The sequence below is a fragment of the Myxocyprinus asiaticus genome, chromosome 6, assembly GCF_019703515.2.
Source record: "Myxocyprinus asiaticus isolate MX2 ecotype Aquarium Trade chromosome 6, UBuf_Myxa_2, whole genome shotgun sequence".
NCBI classification, from domain to species: Eukaryota; Metazoa; Chordata; class Actinopteri; order Cypriniformes; family Catostomidae; genus Myxocyprinus; species Myxocyprinus asiaticus.
The window spans coordinates 25,044,879-25,065,969 of NC_059349.1; the positions used below are offsets into that span (position 1 = coordinate 25,044,879).

Genomic DNA, 21,091 nt, shown 5'->3' on the forward strand with positions numbered 1-21,091 from the left:
CCTCAGTACTCAATGGGAGCGATCGTTACCTTTAAATGTTTATGCCATTTAACAGAATGTGTTGTTATTCAGGTAAGTTGCCGTTATAATGGTTGCTTGCTATAATGCACCTGTATTCCAGTAAAGTCAGTATTGCCACCATCTGTGTCTTGGTGGCATCTTCAGGGGAAGAGAAGGCCACATATCCACAGCCCTGGCTCTTTTTGCCCTCCATAATTACTAACGCACCTGTGATGTTCCCAAATGGAGATAACATAGAGTGGAGTTCCTCACTGCTCACACTGTATGGCAGACTGTGCACATACAGACTCACTCCAGAGAGACTGATCTTGTTGTGTGTCTCTCTTCTCTCTCCCATTTCTTAGCCTGTGGCTGGCCTGGCACCATACGGTTCTCATGCGCTTGCCCAATAGCCACCCAAACCTCAGACCGCTCATTGTTTGAGCAGCGTCAGCGTAGTGCTCAAAGGTGACTTAGCCATTCCCTGAGGACGGTTGGTCTCCCCGTGTTTGCACACCCGCACAGAACGGATTGGACTGAATGGACTGAAGTTCTTGATCAGCAAGTCTTCGGTCATTTTGGGATGTAGTCCTCCTATGGACAAAGATCCTGGCTGGTTGCTGCCAAAAACCTGTTTGCATGAAGTGGCTATTGTTCCACTGTATACAAACAGAGATTCTTCAAAAAGTGCAGTAACAAAAGCTATACTTGCAGCTGAAGTGTACAAGTCAATCAAATGATGATAAACTAAAGGGTTCAACTACTTTTATAGGCTGCAACTTGTACATTCAACATTCCACAGACTCATGGGTCATTATGACATCACAATGAAGAGTTCCATTCTTTTATATACGTTCATTACAGCTATTCAGCTATAAAAAACATCAACTTTAAGTTCAGATAAACTGTACATTAAAAGAAATAAAACCCTTGGAAGTATATTTTAGGCTTAAATTGATAGTGAGCGAGTTTGCACAATGCATAATTGTGCATCACCAAACAAAAATAGGGGGATTCACAACATGAAATAAAACCATTAGCATAAATGACAATAAAATAAAATAAAAAAAAAAAACAGGCCCCAATTAATAATATAAATGAATACATGTAAATATAAAACTTAGTTATAAAATATTAAAATAATAAATTAAAGTTTAATATTTTTAAAGGCCTCGAAAAGAAAGAAGTATTAATTAAAAAGTTTGTTGAAAGTGATAATTTTTATTTTAAAATTAATAATGAAAATTCTCTCATTATTTATTTATTATTTCTTCTGGAGAACACAAACAAAGATTTTTAGAAGAATATCTCAGCTCTGTTGGTCCATACAATGCAAGTGAATGGTGATCAGACTTTTGAAGCTCCAAAAATCACATAAAAGCCACATTAAAGTAATCCATAAGACTCCAGTGGTTAAATTCATGTCTTCAGAAGCGATATGTGTGGGTGAGAAACAGATCAATATTTACAGTAAGTGTTTCTTACTATAAATCTCCACTTTCACTTTCAAATTTAAAGTAAAATTGGAGATTTATGGTAAAAAAAAAAAAAAGGGACATAAATATTGATCTGTTTTTCACTTCATTTTAACCTCCTTGTAAATGCCTTAATGCGGATGCAACACCTAGTGTTCAAACCCTGCCACTGGTCTTACCGTACACCACGCAGAGAAGAGGAAAAAAGGACGAGAAACGAGGCCAAATTTAAATGTTCTGTCATCAGACAATTTTACGCCTTCTCAGTGGTCACAATCATGTTGCTTTTGGACACTAATTCAAGTTAGCAGGGGTGGCACCAGCGAATTTTGATTGCTGGTGCTGAAGAGGTGCTAAATCATTGACAGTCACTAAATATGTGCAAAACCCGGCATGGCCAAGCGATTTTATTAATATCAGTTTGCACGTGGTGACAACAGAAGTGACATTCCTATGCTGCAGCCTCAATAAAACAGGCAAAAACTTTCAGGGGTGTTTTCAGCTTTTTACAGTACTGTCTGAAGCACAGGTACAGCAAAACAGTGTATCCTTATTGGGGGTCTGGGGACATGCTCCCCTGGGAGAAACCTTTTGCAAAAATGGCACTAAAGCATTTAATTCTGGTGACTTTAAGAGCAGCATTTTTACCTTTTAACAAGTATATATCTTGTGTAGCAATTAATGTAACTACGGGCTACAAAACATTGCTAAAAGACTTATTCACACAGCACATCCAGCACTAGTTAAAGTTTCTCAAAATCAGGTACCTTTGCACAAAAAAATAGCCTGCTGTGGCAGGACCATGGTGTTGTTATGATATCAGATGGTAATACTGCGGTGCATTGACGTACACCATGGTGTTTACGTAGTACTCCAATGTATACATGTAAAAAAAACATGCAATGATACTTTTTGATACCTGTTTGGTTGGAAAAATGGCCTTGAGTTGTTCAAAAGCTGCACACTTGGTAGAAGGGCTCTGGTTGTTAGACATGAAGTTGGAGTGCGCTTAATACAATTTCAACAGTTAAGATTACCTCCTCATCTGCTCTGTGTATCATGACAGTAAATATTCCACTTGATTGTTTTCTGTTCTATTTATTTAATTTCTGTTTTTACGGGGTGAGAAACGCTCCAAACAATACAGTGCGTGAGCTGTCTGAATGATTCGGACCATTTTGCTAAACCGTTTGACTTGTTCTTTGAAGGAATCGACTCAAATGTGTAATTGATTCGTAAATCGGGCATCGCTAGTTCTGATTTTAAACAGGCGACAGAAATACAGTACACACAATATGATTCCTAAAATATTGTCAGGGAAAATGTTTCTTCATACAATCTTAATATAGAGGATAATCTGCTGGCTGTTATAAAACATTTGATGGTGGTGCTACAGACTTTCTTGGGGAGGCTGAAGCACATGCTAGCCCCTCCCTAGTGCTGCCTCTGCAAGTTAGCTACACAAAAGTAAACATCGCAATTCTCTTTAATATGGCTTAGACCTCTTTACTCCACTGTGGTCTTCCTTTGTTAAACACCTGAAACACGCAGCATTGACCATTACAAAGGTAAACGTCACTGTGAAAATGGCACTGTTTGGTCATTTTCCTTGGAAATAAAACCAAGATAGAAACCAATAATTAGGCTTACATGATGAAACACAAAGCTCAACATTCAGAACAGAGATTTAAAATGTATTTTAAAAAAAATCAATTGTAGACCACTGTAGTCACATATCCTGTAAAATGTGTCTAGTTAGAATTCCGGTTAACGTCCCATCATTTCAAAGCATCAACAAAGTGCATTCCTGGTAATTCATTGCTTGAAATGTCCTTTGAAAAAAACAAAACCAAAAAACACACTTCTATACACGTTAAATGTAATACAATCTGGCATAGGCAAGATGAGTAATCCAAAAATATAAGTGAATAAAAACATAAATAAATGGATTAAAAACAAAATTCTTTGATAAGATTACTCCCAACCATGCAAAATTAAATGCAAAGGTGCAGCAGTGGAAATCTCCTCTACGTTTATTTAGCAGAGAAGTCACTGCCGCTGGTCAAAAGAGATTATCTTCCCAAATCCTTCAACAATCCCATATTTATAGCTCTTAGAAAAAGGCTGGATTGGTATGCTCAATAACACAGCGTTTACAATGACGTTTGACAAAGTGCAGAGCCTCCAGTGGCACATCACAGTCCTGTACATTCAGCAGCTGAAGGTCAAAGCAGTTTGCCGCCACTACTTGCAGCCCACGGCCTGTAATACTTTCGCATGTCTTCAGACTGAGTCTTTTCAGGTTGAAACAGTTTAGTGCAAGCTGCTCCAGGCCTGCGTCTGACACCAAAGGGCACTTCCCAATGTCCAGGGACTTTAATTTGGGGCAGTTTTTGGCAAGGTGCTCAATGCCGTGGTCCGTTAGTCCCTCACAGCCACGAGCATTCAGGTAACGCAGTCTGATGCAGTATTTTGCTATGTAACGCACGCCCACGTCAGTGATGCGGCCGCAGTGCGCTATGCTGAGGTAACGCAGACGGCCCTCTAGTTTTGCAATCTCCCGCAGGCCAAAGTCACTGACGAAGCGGCAGTCGCTGACACTGAGTTCGCGCACAGATGGGCAGTAGATGACCAAGAAACGCAGACCCTCATCAGTCAGGCGCACACAGCGGCGTAGGTAGAGGTGAGTGAGCTGAGTACAATGGGCGGCAATGGTGTGCAGGCCTTCGTCCTCCAAAGCAAAACAGTCCGTCATGTCAAGATAGCGGATGGAGATCTGCTGACCGTGAAGAGGGGAGAGTTTGACTGAAACGTCCCGAGTTAGACTTATGCAGGTTACCTTAGAGCACCCTACAGAGAACAATGAGAGGAAAGAATATTACAGCATAAAACAATTATCAACTTCATCTGCACTGTTCAGTGCAAACATGTGTACTAAGAACTTAAATAAATAACTTGTATAAAGAGATTATAACTTATATAGAGAAAAAAAATTTCATTTAGCAGACGCTTTTATCCAAAGCAACTTACAAATGAGGAATACAGCAAAAGCAATTCGTCCTAAAAAGGCAATAACATGAGAAGTGCTACAAAACAAAGAAAGTGGTGAAAGAATGGATTTAGAATTTTTATTTTTATTTTTTTGGGGGGTCAAGTGCTCACGAAAGAGATGCATCTATAGATGTTTCTTGAAAGTAGTAAAAGAATCAGCTGCTCAGGTGAAGTTCATAAGGTCGAGAGATACACTACCGGTCAAAAGTTTTGAAACACTTACTCATTCTTTATTATAATTTTTTTCTTCACATTTTAGAATAATAGTAAAGTCATCAAAACTATGGAATAACATAAATGGAACTATGGGAATTATGTTGTGACTAAACAAAATCCAAAATAAATAAAAACTATGTTATATTTTAGCATCTTCAAAGTAGTCACCATTTGCCAAGAATTTGCAGACATGTACTCTTGACATGTTCTCAACCAACTTCTTGAGATATCACCCTGGGATGCTTTTTAAACAGTATTGAAGGAGTTCTCATCTATGTTGGGCACTTATTGGCTGCTTTTCTTTATTATTTGGTCCAAGTCATCAATTTCAAAACTTTTTTTTTAATAAAATTTTAGTTTTGTAATGAAATAAATTAATATGGTGGCACAATTATATTTTTGTCTACAAAACTAATTTCAAACATTTAAGCATACGCCTTCAGATCAAAAGATTTTTAAGATCATGAGAAACATTTCAGTCAAGTGTTTCAAAGCTTTTGACCGGTAGTGTATATAGAAAACTTAAATCAGGGTTCCCACTCTTTTCAAGCCACACTTTTCCAGGACATTGCCAGAACCCAATGTGCCCAATGTGTAATATTTAAGCAAAAACTCACGAGAGGTCATGATGTATATTGTGGTTCTAAGGGGTCAAGCCCAGAAGGGGAGGAGCCCCTTTTGTTTTCATTAGTTTTCTTATTATTAGTTTAAATAGGATTTTTTTGAGTGAGGTAATTAACCCATTTTAAACCGATTCATTTTGCCAGTGTTCAGTACGCAGCTCAAGCGGGGGAATTCTAAAAACAGATGTTTCTCTAGCTGTATCTTGCACTGTTAATATCTTGACTTGCAGTATTATTTCTTTCTCGTCATATTTTCGACAAAAGTATGCTTTAATAAAATCATTTAATTATGCTCATGATCAGGGCCATCCCAAGCAAAGGCGACCGCACCGGTTGCACAGCCCTTAGGATGGTCTTTTTTTTGTCTCGTATTTGTTATCGTTGACGAAACAAAATACAAATTATTCGCCAACAAATGTTTTCATCAGTGATTTAATTGACAAGATTAACACTGCACGTAACATAAACCTTGTTAGCGCCACATTTCCAATGGCCGGTCACTTTAGACCGGGAACACCATTGGTGTAACAAAGTGAAATAAAACCAACAAAACTGTAATGATCTAAGTGAACAAAGTCATGGAATTTCATTCCAACTGGATAAAATAAACTACAGTTTTCAGAAAAAACAAAACAAAAAGTTAATTGGTCAGTTTTAACCGGAATACAATATAAGGGTTAAGGAGGAAAAAAAAGGTACTGTGCAGTTACATTTTTATTCCCAGAGGAACAAAACATAAATGTACTTTTTAAAGGTATGCAATAAGTCATTATGGCAATTATGTACCCAAACATGTTAAAACACTTGAGGGTACTACCCCATTGACTGCCCTTGTGCCTTAAAAAAGTACTTTTTTCCCTAAGAGTGTGGAGATAAATTAATTCTGTAATTGTTTAAATATTATGGAAAGAAAAAATGCAAAAAAAAAAAAAAAAGAAAAAGAAAACTCTACAAAAATTCTTCAGAACCATTTGTATGTGATGTTGCAATTGATTCTTAACATAATTTATTTTCATGTTTGTAGATGCATGTGAAAAGAAATATCAAATGTGTAATTTTGGAACAGAAATCCCAAAAGACAATTGTAAGAAAGCCTTTATGTAATATGTGCCATCTGAGAAACATACGTACTCTGCTCTCTGGTCTTCACCCCTTTCATCTGCTTTAACATATTAAAAACTAACATCAAACTCACAGAAAAGATTTAACAGTAAAACTACAGCTGAAGGTAATTGCAGAATATTTGAAAAACTATGGAAATGGCAGGAGAGGGTCGAGAGACATCTGAAATGAGTTATTTCATGAAGTTTGGGGGATGGTATCTAACCATGTCTCCTTTAGGAGAAGACAGAAAATGCAGAGCTCAAGTCCGACAGCAGAGGGACTGCAGCCGAACCTTTGTATTCACACAGGGAAAACAGCAATGTGCTCAAACAGGAAGTGCAGAGCAGGAAGTTGGAAATAAAACACCAGGGAAGGGGCTTGAGGACATAAAGGGCTATTATTTTCTGACATTCACATTTGCTGAATTGTAAACCCCTGTATGGTCCTTTGTGAAATGTAAGACAATTGAAACAAAAACCAGACAAAAGATTGCCAGTTAAAGACAAAGACAACCATACAAAACAACATTTTGTAAATGTCACAACAAAACTGTTCGCTGCTATTTGGAAATCTATAGGACAAAAATATTAATATTAAGGGTAATTTAAAAGGTTTAAACATTTGAAAAGCAACTGAATACCCTACCTGTACTACTTACAGCAATACGTTTACCCAAAATACTGTCGATCATTCAATGACCTATAATTCTCTAAATTAGCGCAGCAGACTTTCCCAAAGCACCTTAAAAGTCAGAGGTCCTGGTTCTGCTTAGGCTTATGTTTCTTTTGGGAAGTATAGAAAGCACAGACAGAATGCCAGAGCTATTAATACCTTTTCCAGCTTTTCAAGAGGAAGTCCTGGACAATTCAGAATACTCTGTGAGTGAAAAAAACTCAGCTGTCTTCTGTGCTAGACAACAAAGCAGGTGAAGCACTCAGGCTGTTGGCTTTGAGTCAGGAAGCAATTTAAACAGTTTAATAAAAATCCCTCTCAGAGGTTGGATTTTCAGAGGTTAGTTTGTAGACTGACAGAGCTACATGCCGACCTAAGTCACATGTTACATTGACGATTTAAAATGTAATTTAATCATGAAAAGTAAAGCATTTCAAATATTTTATTATTTAATCTTGCTGTGCCATATCTGTAACCATGTGTGAAAAAGGCAATTAGACAAAAAGGCATATTATCAACACGTCCTTACTTCTAATAATTAAGTTCGGCATTGATAACAATAATTATTAATAAGAATTAGAAAATATCATACTCTTTTTTTCCTTAGCTACAGACATACAGTCCCTCTAAGGTTGTCAGTAAGAGAAAAAAACAATTGTTGAGCCCTCATGATGCCCCATTTTGAAAATATTGACATTATTTCACATCTTATGATTATTACTAAAGTAAGTAAATAATGTACATTTTAGCCAGCACAGCTATGAGCTCTTGAAGTCAGTAAGTGGGTATTAAGACTTGGTCACTTCATGTGTTTTTACTGATTGAGTTGTTATCCGATTGAATAAGCATATTCCATATACACTTGGCCTCATAAATGTGTCTCTGCCAAACAGATAAATCTGATCTTCAATTCCCGCGCTATATGCAAATACAAAATAGTTCACTTCTGTGAAAATGCTAATGCTGAGCAGCGAATTTAAAAGATGTGATTTATTATTTAATTCCAACTGACTTTGCCCAGTGCGCGTGTCTGTGTGCGCACTGTGTATTTTTCCCCTCTAGGCTTGTTGTAGTTCAGAAATGTCCATGCGTGTCAGCTGCGCTCATTGTCAGTGTTTCAGTTTCTTCAGCGATCTGCATTAAATCAATGAAGAAAAAAGTTCAGTCTCTCCTACAACGTGCACCTGTTTCTTGACTTGTTATTATTTATTGTGCGACCTGAGCCCCGTGCAAATACTCTATAGCAGCTGTTATTTTTCACATTTACCCTATGCTGACATAGCGCTGTTTGGGTGGAGTAGAATTAACATATGTAGCTTGAACAACCAGATGCATTTACACTTGACCGAGTTTCGAATAGAATGCATCTTTATATTGTCTCGAATCCATCTTGGAGGGCATTTACACTTGGTCTTTTCATGATCATATAGCTATCCGATCAGTAAAACGCATGAAGTGACCAAGTTTAAATACCCCCTTAATGTATGTGTGGTTAAACAAGTCTCAAAGGCATCAGAATGGGGAAACGGAGACTATTACAATTACTATTACTATCACTATTATTACTATTGGCAATTAGGAAACATTTTAAGACTGTTCACACACTTGATTCAATTACTTGATCTTATGCTGCCTTCACGTGCTATCGGAATTTTCATAAATACAAGTTTCCCAAATTAAGAGATAATTTTGATACCAGAGTTTCCAAGATGGGAGGAGTCGTAAACTTTCAACATAGCAGAGGAGACTACGGTTTCTGTAGTGAATGACAGGTTTTATTAATTTACCTAAATACAGCTAATTCTTAGCGCTTGCTGTTTTGGTCATATTCATTTTTGTATATCAGCAACCATTTGATGCATGTTGTAAATCTTTACACCATGAAAATAGCTTGTATTTGCCCAAAATTCCACTATCGTCAGCAAGCTAACTGAGTAATATGTATTATGGTGTCAAAATAAAAGTTCTTCAAGAAATATGTATGACTGAACCTGGCGTTGTCCATGTTTCCTGTTCTTTCCAACAACGCACTTGAACGTGACATACTGGTAATTATCACTTCAGAAGTGGGAAGTAGGATAAAATCCAATACACATGAAGGCAGCATTAGTCCAAGTTCGATTCCTCCGCCCTCCCCCTGGCTCCGTCTGTTTTCACATTGCGCTATTTGTGTCCGAACCGCTGCATGTGTGCATCATCAATGTAAGTACCATTGTGAGTACTAATGGCAGTTCTATCCCATTATTGCTATGACCAACTCAGGGGGAGAAGATGCTGATTTCACTGTGTTTTTAAAGTGTTTGTCCTTTTGGATTCACCACCAAAACCTTGGATACATTGCAAGAGATGCAAAGAACTTGAGCCGCTCTCCAAAGGCAATTTAATAGGAGACAAGCCACTATTAGAAATGTATTATATTAAAATAAATGTGACCAGGAGCATGCAAAGATGCAAATTATATGTCATTATTAGCGGTTCACTTTCCTGAGATAGGATGGATTGCTTTCATACCAATTGCATTTACAGGTACCGTACCCCAGACCACCTTTTCAAGCAAAGTAGTGCACAAAAACTCTCTAAGATGTGAAAATGCTCTAAGATGAAGTATTGCACTCTTCACCTGATTTAAGAATAATAATAGTACAATCATACATTATCACTCAAGATGCATTACCTGAAACATCCAGGTGTTCCAAGTTGGGGCAGCGTGACACTACTTCAAACACAGCCTCATTGGATACATTGTAACAGCCGGAAACCTCTAAGCGACGGAGTTCTGGACAGCACTGTGCCACTGTGTACAGTCCACGGTCAGTCAGCCTCCGACAGCCACTAACCACAACTGTCTCCAAGGTGAGACATACATTGGGGGTATCCTGGCAGAGTCTTCGAGTGAGAACCCGAAGAGCGCGGTCCACGTGTAGCACGTCTCCTGTCAGACGAATAGTCCTCCACAAGCGGGGGTCCCATGCCAAGTTGTACCAGCGACGGCATACACGGGCACAGCGGCACAGCTGGTTGGTGGGCAGGTGGGTGAAGATCTGTAGAAAGGCGTGGTCCGGGAGCATATCGATGGGTGCCCCCTGGTGGTCCTTTGGTTGCCGCAGGCTCCTCTGGGGGTGGGTGAGGGAGGTGGGGGGTGTGTGCACCATGGCAATAGTTTCTGTGCTGAAGGCAGATGAGGATGTAGAGGAGCCATTGAATATGGCAGGGGAAGAACAAGAGGGCAAAATCAGAGCTGGGCTTGGTGTGCTCACTGTTCGCATGCTAAGATCCGAGTCTGGAAGGAGCATAAGAGAAAAACAGAGAGAAACAGATGGAGAGGCAAAGGTTAGGTTTAGAAAATTGCTTTGCGCATTTAGTCAATATGAGACCAAAAGCATTAAAGGAGCAATATGTAATATTAACATCAAGCGTTTAAAATGGGTACTGCAGTCCTAATTCAAAATATTGGAGAGAGTTGTCTCCCCCGCCCCCTCCTCCCCAGACTAGAAGCTCACGTGGGTTGCCAGGTTGAGGACACGCAATACGAACGAGCAAACTGACAATGGCAAGTGACGAGCCTTACACTGTAAGTTGATCAGCTAATGTATATGTTTGCAATGTTTTTATTGTTTGCCAATTATAAACCAGCTCATGTGGATTTTGTATAACTCTGTCAATGTCAGCTAGATGTACTGCTGGCTTCCAAGGCTGCGGTATGCTGTGTTTGCCCACTAACTTGTTTAAAATCTGGTAACCCGGGGTGTCGAAATACTATTGGGAAATGGGCAGTGGGTGGAATCACACAGGCCAAAACACAAACAGAAATTCTGGCCTGGAATGGACATTTCAAAGTAGAATATACTGGCTGTAGCATTGTTTTCGGAGAAGCCAGTATTTCAACTTAGCATGATTCCTAAATCTCTGATAACATATTATGATAATTTTATGCTTCAGTACAGGAAATATATTACATATCGCTGCTTTAAAGTGAAACCTACTTGTAAATATCTTTGGGTTATCTTAATTTAATTGACATGTTATTGATATCACTTGATATACTGAATTACTGAAACTTTTACTTTCAGAAAGTAAATCACCTTACTGTTTACACCATATTTATTTTAAACAACACTGAAAAAATGTGCTTCATGTGGTAACATCTAAATTGATTTAGGTCAAACACATTATTTAACATGTAATGTTAATGTTAACTGAATCAACCTGAAAACATTAGGTTACACCAACAAAACTCATTTGAAGTGTTAGATCAGGTAGAAATAGCACATTATGGTAACAACTGCATGTTACCACTTTTTACAGTGTAACATTTGATTTGTTGAATTTAACAGTATTTATTTTGTATTTGTGATTTTATTTCTCTTTTTTGGTTTACACTCACTGAGCACTTTATTAGAAACACTATGGTCCTAATAAAGTGCCAGACGTGGTGTCTGCTGTTGTGGCCCATCTGCCTCAAGTTTCAACATGTTGTGCATTCTGAGATGCTATTCTGCTCACTACAATTGTACAGAGTGGTTATCTGAGTTACCGTAGCCTTTCTGTCAGTTCGAACCAATCTGGCCATTCTCAGTTGACCTCTCTCATCAACAAGGAGTTTCCATCTGCAGAACTGCCACTCACTGGAAGTTTTTTGTTTTTGTCACCATTCTGAGTAAACTCTAGAGACTGTTGTGTGTGAAAATCCCAGGAGATCAGCAGATACAGAAATACTCATACTAGCCTGTCTGGCACCAACAATCATGCCACTGTTGAAATAACAGAGATCAAATTTTTTCCCAATTCTGATGGTTGATGTGAACATGAACTGAAGCTGACTCGTATCTGCATGATTTTATGCATTGCACTGCTGCCACATGATTGGCTGAGTAGATAAACGCATGAATAAGTAGGTGTACAGGTGTTCCTAATAAAGTTCTAAGTGAGTGTATATCGAGATGATTATTTGATACTGACTGTAAATCAATAAATATACAAACATATCTGCTGCAAAATTCGCTTCCTCAAGCACACCAAGAAAGGCAAGAACACACATCATGATATTGCACTCAAAGCACTCTGAGAACATCATTATGTAATAGACAAGTTGTTGAAATATTGCAAACAAATCTTGGTCTTTCCTTTTTAAATCATTTCCTTGGTTAATGCATTGTCTTTCTGCACACACAGTGTGTTTGGCTCCATTCTACAATGATGACTGAGATCTAAAGTGTTTCATTGCTTTAGGAAATGTGATTCCCTGGCCAATGTTGTTAAGATCTAGCATGGACACACACAGACTGCAAAGTCAAATTCACAAAGACTATTCTCCCATTATAGGCTGTAAATGTCCTCTGCTATAGGATCTGGCCATACCTATCACTGAAACTCCAGATATAATGTATCAGGCCTTATTTAGTCTCCCCCCAACCATCAGGGCAGTAATGACTGGATGAAGATCAAGGGCTACCAAGCATTTATTGTTCTATTTAATTAAACTTAAGTTAATGACAACTGAGAGCCGCCTAACCGCAATATGTATTGTTCAGCAGAACTCAAGCCATAAGTTTGTTATTTCCATTAATTTATGGGCAAGATGACCCCATTGTTCCCTTTGACAGATGGTTCTGTCTCCTAAAGTTTCACATTGTGCTGTGTGTTGAGTAATGGGAAACAGCAGAGCTTGATCATATCCTATATATGTGGGATGAGCTTCCATAGATGAGAAACTGAGAGCCAGCAGGCTGGCTCATTGATGGATCAGTCTTCAAGCACCGGCTTCATGAGTTCTATTAAAGGAATAGTTTACCCGAAAATGAAAACTCCAAAACAATATGACTTTCTTTCTTCCATGGAACAAAATGGCCGATTTAAAATAATGAACTGGTTGCTCTTTTCCATGCAACTGAATATGTGGAGCTTTCAAAAAGGACTCAATAAAAGTAGTCCATATGACTGCTATGCTTTATTCTGATGCAAAAGTATGATTCATTCATGAATCAGACATTGCTACTTCTCTCATGAACATGCCAAGGAAATCTTACTAATCAAATCAAAATCGGTCTGTTCATCACACAAAGACTTGGAATACAGTGCACGAGTCATATGAAGTACTTTTATAATACTTTTATGGTGCTTTTGCATCCTTTTTTAAGATTTTTCATTTTTGGGTGAACTAGTCTTTTAAGACCACATCTCTATAACATGCACACAACAAGTCCATGATTGGAAAATAAATGGAGAAGTAAATTTAAAATAAGAGGAAAGTAAGCAAGAAATAATATTTAATAAAAGAAAAAGTAAATACAGAATATTCTAAGTAATAAAAAGCAGAACAGACAAAACCCCACACAACTCAAAGTGCCAGAAGGTAATAGGGAGATCAGTCTTTTAGCTTGGATTGAATGGCCACAGCCACCACATTCACAAAGTTAAGTCCTCAGAGCAGCCAAATAACCAAAATGTTATGGGGAGCCACTATGGTTGGCAGAAGAATCAGAAGCCAATTACATTTTAAAATCACCACTAGAGACAAAGAATTGGAAGTGGCCATGCAAGCTGGCAGACTTAACTCACACGATTACTGCTCTCACTACTAGCTGAATTACACTGAGAAAAGATTTTCCTTGCATGGCTAATACAAAACAAAATGCAACTTCTAATTTGACAAACAGGAGGAATTTGTGGTGGTAACTTTGAAAGTATTAAAGTAATAACAACCCTGCTAGCCTAAGCCTATTTTTAAGATTTACACATTACAATTTAATAACAAAAAATTCAATCAAATCGAATTTTTAAATAAATTAAATTAATAAAACTATATATACACTGATCAGCCACAACATTAAAACCACCTGCCTAATATTGTGCAGGTCCCCCTCGTGCCGCCAAAACAGCAACAACCCGCATCTCAGAATAGCATTCTGAGATTCTATTCTTCTCACCACAATTGTACAGAACGATTATCTGAGTTACCGTAGACTTTGTCAGTTCGAACCAGTCTGGCCATTCTCTGTTGACCTCTCTCATCAACAAGGCATTTCCATCCACAGAACTGCCACTTGCTGGATGTTTTTTGTTTTTGGCACCATTCTGAGTAAACTCTAAAGACTGTTGTGTGCGAAAATCCCAGGAGATCAGCAGTTACAGAAATACTCAAACCAGCCCGTCTGGCACCATTTGACCTTCTTGCTAAATGCTGAAGTAAAAAGTAGCTTTTTCTCAGAGCTGTTCAGGAGAAGTGGTGGATGAATATATCGGCCAAACAGTTAAATCTGACAATATTTGGCCATTTTTAGATTGCATCAAGTGATGGTTGGCCTATTATTACAAAAGCGGCATTTATCCCTTGCCTCAGTTCCAAAATATAAAGAGAGTCTTGTCAACATTTTAATAAACATTCTAATAAAAACATTTTCTTGTTTCATTTTTATCTGTGAATTTTGAGTTAATATTGTGTGAAATAAATGTTCATCTAATTTCAGCAATTTTATTTATGTCTCATTTCCTATCATTAAATTATTTTAAATGATTTATAATACAGTATATTGGCATTATATTGGCCACCGCAGTTCAGCATTAGTCTCAGTCATTTAGCCGAGTCCTTAGTCAGGTTATAGGCACCATACAGAATTTAATGCAAACTAAAAAGAGGGATAGACTCACAGTCTGTTCAATGGTATACACCGCATAAAGGTCTAGATCACATGTCATTTTTACAACTCGTGAAGTTTGTCATGGCGTTTTTGTCAACTGAATTTTTTTGGAAATATACATTTTCAATGTTTCATCAGCTGAACAATCAACACCAATTTAAACAGTACAATCCATCGAAGAGACTGTAAGTCTATCCCTCACAGCCTCATTTTCATACCCGTCAAAAAATAAATATGGCGCCTCTCTGAATAAGGTTCACACAGGAGATTAAAAAAAATGTAAAGTTAACAGCTTTCTCAGACATTCTCAGATTTTTCTCTTTGACAGTCTGAACAGACAGAAAGCAGCAGAGCAACTGTAATAAATGTATCAGTGTCTGTTACACACATTCAAAATAAATTACTTCAGCACACAATGGGATTTCAACAGCTTAAACCTCCTCTGTCTGAGGGCCAGGGAGCAGTCAGTGATACTGAAGTGTGTCAGCAGCAGAAGCAGAGGATAAAGGATCTACTAATCCTCCATTAGTGTTAATCAATGGTTCATCAGTAGAACATCTAGTGTGTCTGCTGCCTCTGTACCAATCCATTGACCACATGCAGAAACCTGCTTCTGGTGCTTTACATTTTCAGACAGTTTCTTATGGTCCCTTTAAATGTCAATAAAGAAGATTGGCAGTGTTTGCATTCTAGGGAAAAAATCTATTTTGTTTTTCACCCATTGAGTTTCCAAGTTTCACTTAAATCTTCTGGTTAAGTGTGTAACTTTGGGAAAAAGGCACCAAATTTAACCTCAAACCACACATAACGCCACAGGAGCCATAATTACCTCAAGCCAGAAATTGTATCTCATTATTGCATTTATTTTAAGACTGTTCCATGCCTGTTCTGGTTGCAATCTAATGAAAATGAGATAATAACATGAAACTTGAAGCTAAACTAAGATGTTATTAATGCCAATGTATCACAGTTTTTCTAACAAATCATTGGTAGTAAGCCTAGCCTTAACAAAATGTGAAATATCTCAGTACTGTTTGTTGGAATAATTCGGGGGTGGCCTCTTTCCTCTTTTTAGGAGAAGGTAAAGTCTGTCTATGGTGGATAAAAGACTGTGGATTGGTATTCCAGGCAGGTATAATGAGGATCTCAAACATAAAACTCCTCTGGGCAATATGCCAACTAGCCATTTAATCCACTAACAAAATGCCCACTTTTACAAAAGTAAAGACAGACAAAAACAAAGCCTTCAATGTTTTAAAACAGAAAAACCACTATTAAACAGACCTGCTTTTGTGATAGTTCAACTATAAAATTATGTTTGCAGCCCAAGTAGCACAGTTCACTTTCCCAGGAACTACAATACTTGTTCTCTCATCAAAAACAGCAAGGATCTGGAATACATTTATAATTAAGCTGTTGTTTGTGAAATGGCACAAATAATTTTGTTTAACCTAATGATTTTGATAAAATATGCACATCGCTGTGCAGTCAGATGTAATCAAATCACTGAATTAGATTATATCTTAGCAGACTGTGGATGAAATGTGCCTTCTGCTTTTAAAATCGGTTTGCTACTGTTTTTGATAGCTAATCAATCTGATTTACTCTCTCTGTTATGGACCAATTTTGAAAGCACTTTTTGGTTAATTTTGTATGTTTTTGTCTCAAGTTTAACAGCATTTTGTTTGAATTTCATACTAGATAGAAAAACAGAACAAAGAAACTGTAATTCTGTAATTACAATGTCAAATCCTTTAATGATCATTAAGCCCTCTTATGTCTTTCTAAGCCCTTAAAGTACCATTTAGGATGTCTTTACTATAATGGGCCCTAATGGAGATTCATTGCTGTAAAGCAGAATCACCAGGAATCATTTTAATCTATGACATTCACATACAACACAAACAATTTCCAAAAATTCCAAGTATGCAGTTCATTTAATAAAAACATTTATTTAAAATGCTCAATATTGAATTGAGCAGTCTCAGTCTTCCCATAGCCTGGCTCTGAGATAAAGTCTAGGTAAAAAATCTTTATGTACACATCCTCAACAAAATGACATTTCACCTAATAACTCACTTAAGAAAAGGCTTCTGAACTGTCAGACCATATATTCATCCTTCATCCAGCTGTGCAGCAACCCGTCACTCAGTGCCCACTAAACAATGCCAAGCAGGAATGTTTTGCAGTGGGTGTTTTCTTGCACACCTCTATAACCCGAGACAACGCTGCTCTTGTTGCACGTAAAGCCATTATTAACTGCACAGCTGTCAGCTCTGGGATTAATTAGATGTTCCTCTTACAAAAGCTTCCTGCTGTTGAACTACAGGAATAGTTCATCCAAAATTGTAAATTATGTCATCATTTACTCACTTTCATGTCATTCTAAACCCGTATGCTGTAGAACACAAAAAGAGAGATTTTGAAGAATCTTTTCACAGTTCTTGTCATACAACGATATTAAAATTATATATTGATATACAGTCATAGTGTCTGTTATGGCTGTTAAGCTCCAAAAAAGGAAAAAAAACTCCACAAAAAAGCACCATAAAGTATCATAAAAGTAGTCCATAGATCTTGTGCACAATATTCCAAGACTTCGGAAAATATATGATAGATTTGTGTGAGGAACAGGCCGAAATTTAAACCATTATTCACTGTCAATCTTGCCCTTGCATCTAGCACACGATCGTGCCCAGAATTCAAAAGTAAAATGTCATGTTTTCACATGTGAGAACCAATGCCATTTTGGCATCAATCACATAAATCAATGAAAAAAACAAAATGACATGAGCTTCAGGTGTAGATTATCAGTGTATACTGACTTAAATTTTGGTCTGTTCATTACCCAAAGCTATTGAATGGTTTCAGAAGACTGTTTTGGCTACATTAAGCTTTACAGCCCATGGTGACGATTAACTCATGGATGCATTCAAATTCAATTTATAAAAATTTCTACAGTTGTGTTCCATGAAAAAGTAACAGCATACGAGATTGGAACGACAGGGTGAGAAAATAATGATCAAATTTTTATTTTGAGAAATTCCTTCATTCATACATACTTCATACTCTACTTCTGAATTATCAGATCTAATCTCAAGAATACGGCACACTCAGATAGGACTCATTCTTTTTTAAGACAAGAAGTGGAAAAATGCACAGAAGGAGGGGGTCACAGTACCAAATTTGTTAACAAAAGTCCTGTTTCATCTCAAGAGTATTCCAAGGGTAATTGCTTTCAAATATGCCTAATGCAGATTGGTGCTTATCTTAAGACAGGACCCTTTAACTATAATCTCAGCCGAAGATCTTCTGCCTTTTGAAGGATGAAAATGAGATGTTTGGAGTTGGGGCCAGCTTCCGTGTTTTGAGCAGACTCCAAAGGGTCTGGAGAGAGGGTGAATGGGAGGTCAGACTCACTCACTCACTCACTCACTCACGTTGTTTACTCATGCACCGATGACTGCGGAGTTCCACACAGGCCACTATCAGGGGAATCACTATTAGCCAAAACTAAAATTCTGCTTCAGCAGTCGTTTAAACATTCCTTTAGACACGCAGTGCAGATTTAAAAACTGCAAACACAACATCAGTCAAAGTTACAAATATGTTGTTATATAATCCATCACATTACACATTACACTGAAACTCAAACCCTTTCTTTCTTTCTTTTTTTCTAATCCTCTTCTTCCAAAAGTAAAAAGGCTACATGCTAGTAGGGCAGGGTGATACAGCTAAAAAGTTAAAATATCAATATTTTTGAACGTTCTGACAACATTAAATTCATATCTTATTATTTATGTAAAATGGCTTATTATTTATGTATGGCCTAAAAGTATGGAACCAGGAAGTAATCACATTCACACTAACAATTGTGAGCGAGATTTGAAGGTTGCATTTTCGCTCTAAAATTACATTTGGTAACACTTTAAAACAAGGTTCCATTTGTTAACATTAGTTAACAACATTAGTTAACATGAACAAACCATGAACAATACTTTACAGCATTTATTAATCATTGTTAATGTTAATTTCAGCATATCGTAATACATTTTTAAAATCAAAAGTTGTATATGTTAACATTAGTTAATGCACTATGAACTAACATAAACTAACAATGAACAACTGTATTTTTATTAGAGCTGTCAGAATAAAAATATTTTACATGTTAATTTTTCTTTTAATCGTGATTAACGCATTTACCGTCAATACAACATAAACCATCATAAACACTTGTTGGAAGGGCAGAACCATTGTAATGTGTCCGTCCGGAGTCATTACACTGACACACACTTCACAACACACAATTCTTTTACATTTTGAAAGTGAAAATGTAGATTTTTGGTAAAAAAGGACTTAAATATTGATCTGTTTCTAACCCACACCTATCATATCGCTTCTGAAGATATGGATCTAACAAAGAAGGAGTCATGTGGATTACTTTTATGCCGCCTATATGTGTTTTTTGGAGCTTAAAAGTGCTGATCACCATCCATTTGCGTTGTGATTACCTACAGAGCTGAGAAATTATTATAAAAATCTTTGTGTTCTGCAGAAGAAAGTCATACACATCTGGGATGGCATGAGGGTGAGTAAACGATGAGAGTATTTTCATTTTTGTGTGAACTATCCCTTTAAGAGTAGCAAATGTGATGTCTTGAGGCATGTCCCTTCCACTTTGACACAGAGTCTGACCTCTGGCAGCAGAGAGTAATCTGATCTCACAACACAACTTGTAATATTTTATTGTAGGAGGCCCAAGTCTGTAGCTGCAGCACTTTGATTCAATGAAACTTTCTTTGTTAAGGGTGTCAAACTTTTTCAGCACATATACGTCATGCCAAGCAGCGAAAGCACTAAAAGCACTAAGATCTATGACAGTAGACTGATTTTTTTTTTATTATTTTTTTTATGCTTAATCTGATTAGTTCTGCTCTATCAGAGCTGGGCTCATCTGTCATTCCAACCACAATTCCTGACAGACGCAGGTCCTGCATATGTCTCAGCAGTGACCCTTCCAGCTTCCAGAGGGGCATCTTGTTTTGATTAAAATGCCTTCAGTGCTTCTCATGCGAGATTGTCGAGCTCTGCTCCGTTTGTACATATTCGTTTAGGAGCAGCTGTGCTCATGCACTACCAGCAAGCACATGGACTAATCACTCACAGTCACCCTGCTATTCCTCTTTAGTCTGACACTAACTATAATTAATTAAAATCAAAATGTGTCCTACAATGTCCTGCACATTGAACTGAGTGAACTGCTAGGAAAAGATGGTAGAGAAATATTAGAACAAGCATGGGAATAAAGTGGAAAATGAAGCTACGAATTTGCACTATACATACAAATAAAGGTTACGGTAGTCTCGTGGCATTTTTTCATATATTAAAATGTAGTTACTATATATATATATATATATATATATATATATATATATATATATATATATATATATATATATATATATATGTTAGTTAGTTAGTTAGTTAGTTAGTTAGTTAGGAAAATATTGCTGTTTCTTAAATGTAAATGTAATAATTTTTATTAGTATAGGGAAAAAATGTGTTTAAAACATTCTGTGATTATTTTTAACTACACTAAAAATTTAAATACCAAAAAATTGTGGTAACAGTTAAATTAATTAATAATGTTTTTAACCACTGAATCAACCTGAATATATTAGGCTACACCAACACAACTAATGTTTTGGTCATGTCAGGTAGAAATAGCTCTTTAAGGTAACAATTGCAGGCTAGCACTTTTTACAGTGTATATATTTTTTACACTTCTAGCATTAAACATTTTGAATCGACAAAAAAGAATTTGGTTTAAAAGTTCTCCATCAAAAGCCGTATCAGGTATCAAAGCAATAGGTGCTGAAAAGCATGTTCAGTTTCGGCATAAGCATACAATTTTTGTTTATTTTCTTCTCTTCATTTATTCATAAAAGTACACTGAGAAGTCAAACCACTGCATCTCTTTGATGTTTCCTCTCTCTAATTATCATATTAAAAAGAAGTGAAGTAACTGTGTCACCATAAATATTGTTCTAGAAATATTCATCCTTATGGGCACAGGATTTATCTTATTTAATCAAAAACATCATAGAGGAAATATTCCAACATCTGGCATTCAAACCAGAGCTTTGCCACAGTAAAGGAGGCAAAAGGAAAGGCATTTCATGTTCCTAACCAGTTTGCCCTGCTCTCATTCTCTCCCCTCCCCAGTTTGGAAAGCCTGGCTGGTGATGCATAAAGCAGAGAGGATCTGGAGAAACAGTCTGAAGCCTGATCACCCTCTGTCCTGGCTTGGGCC

At 37.1% G+C, this 21,091-nt stretch overlaps 1 protein-coding gene across 2 annotated transcripts in view; it reads right to left on the minus strand.

The window, feature by feature from the left end:
• Nucleotides 1-748: 748 nt before the first annotated feature.
• LOC127442569 (F-box/LRR-repeat protein 7) overlaps nucleotides 749-21,091 on the minus strand; it is a 53,290-nt gene continuing 32,947 nt past the window's right edge. For both annotated transcript variants that reach the window (XM_051700700.1, XM_051700701.1), the window contains exons 3-4: nucleotides 9,816-10,421; nucleotides 749-4,325 (exon numbers count right to left, since the gene is read on the minus strand). In XM_051700700.1, coding sequence (XP_051556660.1) covers nucleotides 3,589-4,325; nucleotides 9,816-10,421 — 1,343 coding nt within the window. In that variant the 3' untranslated portion in view covers nucleotides 749-3,588. The remainder of the gene's footprint in view (nucleotides 4,326-9,815; nucleotides 10,422-21,091) is intronic.